The sequence below is a fragment of the Limulus polyphemus genome, unplaced genomic scaffold, assembly GCF_000517525.1.
Source record: "Limulus polyphemus unplaced genomic scaffold, Limulus_polyphemus-2.1.2 Scaffold4625, whole genome shotgun sequence".
Lineage (NCBI taxonomy): Eukaryota > Metazoa > Arthropoda > Merostomata > Xiphosura > Limulidae > Limulus > Limulus polyphemus.
The window spans coordinates 22,331-25,856 of NW_013670235.1; the positions used below are offsets into that span (position 1 = coordinate 22,331).

Consider the following 3,526-nt stretch of genomic DNA (forward strand, 5'->3'; position numbering starts at 1 on the left):
GTTCCTCTAACACTAGGGTCGTAGTGTATCTCGCCAACGTCGTTCCTCTAACACTAGTGTCGTAGTGTATCTCGCCAACGTCATTCCTCTAACACTTGGGTCGTAGTGTATCTCTCCAACGTCGTTCCTCTAACACTTGGGTCGTAGTGTATCTCGCCAACGTCGTTCCTCTAACACTTGGGTCGTAGAGTATCTCGCTAACAATGTTCTCAGGTATGCCAAAGAAGGAGAATGATATGTATTATCAATGCAGATTGTTAGATCTTTTGTTTCAATGCCATGTTTTCCAGATGTAGATTGTATTTATTATTTTTTAACTTCAGGCCAGTGGGTGTCTTTGAATGGGAAAACTATGCCAAAGGTACTAAAGCTGTTATGGATGAAGTCGTAGCAGTAACACAGAAAGGAGCTACAACTATTATTGGTAAGTTAAAACATTTATTAAGTTCTGCTATATTAATTTATGGTCTGTAATTTTTTCCGCTCACCATATGGGAAAACAACGAAATGTTTTTTTTATATTAACATTAAGAGCTACACAGCAACTGTTACAAAAGGACCATTTTTTTTTCTTCTCTAGGTTATAATTGTGGTAATGGTAGAGGGTTCCCTCTGTAGCCTTGGACTCTTTTTCTGTACAGCTGTTCTGTTATTTCTATTCTTCCAAAAGGTTAAGTTTCAAAATCACTAAATTTTAATTGTACTTCTTTAAAAAACTGTATGTATTGTTATCAGAATTAATCTATTTGATGATACAGCATCCTGGTATTAATGTTGGAAAGACTTGTTTCACGTGTGGTTCCAAAGACATGGTGCAAACTCAAACTCAAATGAAAAATTAGTGGGGTTGTTTGTGTCTAAATACTTGATACTCTGTACTCCAAAACTGATTCTTGAAATCTCTAAAATTGAGTCTAAAAATGTTAATATTACTTAACTAGTTAAATAAACACGTATATTGTGTAGTAGTTAGTTTTGCTAATGTCGGCTTATACTTTTAACTTGGATAGCTAGATTGGAGAAGAGCAATAAAAAAATTATGAAAGGAGAGAGAGAGAAGAGTTTCCTAGAGTTAGTATAACTTTATTTCTTGTTTCTCAGGTGGCGGTGACACAGCCACGTGCTGTGCTAAATGGAAAACTGAAGATAAAGTGAGCCATGTCAGCACAGGGGGAGGAGCTAGCTTAGAACTTCTCGAAGGTAAGGGTTGGACAAAATAAAGCATGAAAATTTAGCCATCTTTTTTTCACAGAAAGTCATTATTTGGGAAGGAAATCACTGTAAAATTGTTTTATTTAACGTACGAGCTCTGTAATATATTCTAGTTGGTGGAGCCGAACTACAAGTGGCCTCTGTACTTTTTATAGTATACCATGTTGTTCATCGTAATAGTGGGACTCTTACCAGATATTATGATATCTTTATCTGTGTGTGTGAGACAGAGAGCTGTGAGCGAGGTATTCGGAGCACAGACTTTAGTTGTTTTATATTTATTTTTAGGTAAAACACTTCCTGGAGTAGCTGCTCTCTCTGATGCTGCCTGAAGATCAGTAAGGATGGTGTGCCACCGTTTGTTCCAAGAATGGTTGATATTGTTTTCATATCGGTGGTCTCTTCTGTGCAACTTTCTACTGGAAAATTTGACATCAAAGATTAAAATTCACACACACACACGTTTAGCTAAAAGTTGCTATTAGCTTGCTAATTACTGATGTACAAACTATGTCCTCTTTGTGCTGTACGGGCAGACTTTTATCTGTTGTTCCGTAGTAGATTGCTTTTCTCAGCTCTTTAGGCTTAATAGAATGTTTAGTACCGAAGAAAAATCATTACTTTATTGTTTAAAATATAATCTGGAAATATGTATACTTAATGAAGAACATACGCATAGCTTTTGACTTGAATATAATTAGTTCTTTCAAAAGTGAAAACTATGAATGTAGTTACACATCTCTGAAAAAGTCTACTGTAAGCAATAGTGATAATTAACTACTTGCTTTTACAAAGTATCATACGAATTATGTTCATTTGTAATATACATCAGATGCTTTGAGTTATATTAGATTAAGATTTTTTTAAACAAAATCATTTCAATATTGTAATTGTATTAATTTTTTGGTTCTACTATGAAAATGTTTTTAAGTAATCATTGTTTGAAAGTTCCAGATTATCTTTTCAATTTAATTGAAACAGAAAGTACTTCAAATGCTCTTATCAATTTTATAGGATGTATATTGTTTGATAATACAGTATTATGCATTTATCTTTTTCAAGAACTGTAAACTTCCATTGACCATTAGATAGGACTCGGGTACACAAATGAGTTATTAAAAATGAGTGCTGTTTAATTTGTTAGTAGATAGCTTTAGTTATCAGTGTAACTTGTAAAATTCACACTTACACTGTAATTATATTTTAATTTTCTAACGAAGTCATGAGTTTAAATAAGTAATCAGACTTGTATTCAGACTGCTGTTCAGAAAAACATCTTTGTATTTAACATGTTTAGTTTGGTTTTACACAATAAACAGAACTGTGTTTCGTTTAAATGTACTGTGATGTTTCTTGTTATATAATTAAATTTTGTTATGTTAGTGACACATTTAAGGAATATGAAAGTCACATACAGCACGTGGTAGTTTTAAGTGTTGGATAGTGAGTGCGTTATATTTGTTTGTTTATGAAGAAAGTCATTCTGATTACATTATGCGTATTTTCACATTTTTCTATCAAGTTACACATGTACACAAGCTTAGTGGTTAGGGCACTCGCCTTGAAATCAGCGGGTCACGAGTTCAAATTCATTTACATTTTCAGCCATGGAGACGTTATAATGCGACTCCTAACTCCACTTTTCCTTGATAAGAGTTGGTATTAACTAGCTCTCTTTCTTCTAGTCTATCACTTTTAAATCAGTGTAGCTTTGTGCAAACAATAAATGTGCTATATTTTTACTGGATTAATTTTTATTTAGCTAGGTTGGTTCAATCAGAAGTTATTAATATTTAACATTTTAAAAAGTTATTCTGCAGAGCTTATAATTAATTTGGTTAATCATAAAAAATTTGCACTCTTATGCATTTATGATAAACAGTGACAATAATAAAGTTAAAGTGTATGTCATCCAGAAACTAGCATCAGTTCCAAAGGCCTCAGCTTTGCAGAGCTTACTAATTTTTGAGAAAATGTGTGCATGTAAAAGACAAAGAGCTGGTAATAATTTAAATCGGAACATGGAAATCCTCTTTACATTTAATAATATGAGAAAACTTTGGTCTATCTTCATTAATTATGTCACTTCTTGAAGTGATTGAAATACTAGTGTTCTGTAACTTTATGGAAGGTACTGTAGGATTTATTGACAGCATATTTAAAACTGCTAGCTAGTGTTGTGTGACTATGGAAGGTACTATAGGATTTATTGACAGCATATTTAAAACTGTTAGCTATTGTTGTGTGACTTTATGGAAGGTACTATAGGATTTATTGACAGCATATTTAAAACTGTTAGCTATTGTTGTGTTAC

General features: G+C 32.8%; 1 protein-coding gene across 1 annotated transcript in view; it reads left to right on the forward strand.

Moving 5' to 3' along the window:
- The window catches only part of LOC106471438 (phosphoglycerate kinase-like), a 17,237-nt gene extending 14,684 nt beyond the window's left edge, over nucleotides 1-2,553 (forward strand). Inside the window, exons 9-11 of the mRNA XM_022400052.1 lie at nucleotides 324-424; nucleotides 1,102-1,200; nucleotides 1,501-2,553. Of these exons, the coding sequence (XP_022255760.1) occupies nucleotides 324-424; nucleotides 1,102-1,200; nucleotides 1,501-1,544 (244 nt within the window). The 3' untranslated portion in view covers nucleotides 1,545-2,553. The remainder of the gene's footprint in view (nucleotides 1-323; nucleotides 425-1,101; nucleotides 1,201-1,500) is intronic.
- Nucleotides 2,554-3,526: the final 973 nt, after the last annotated feature.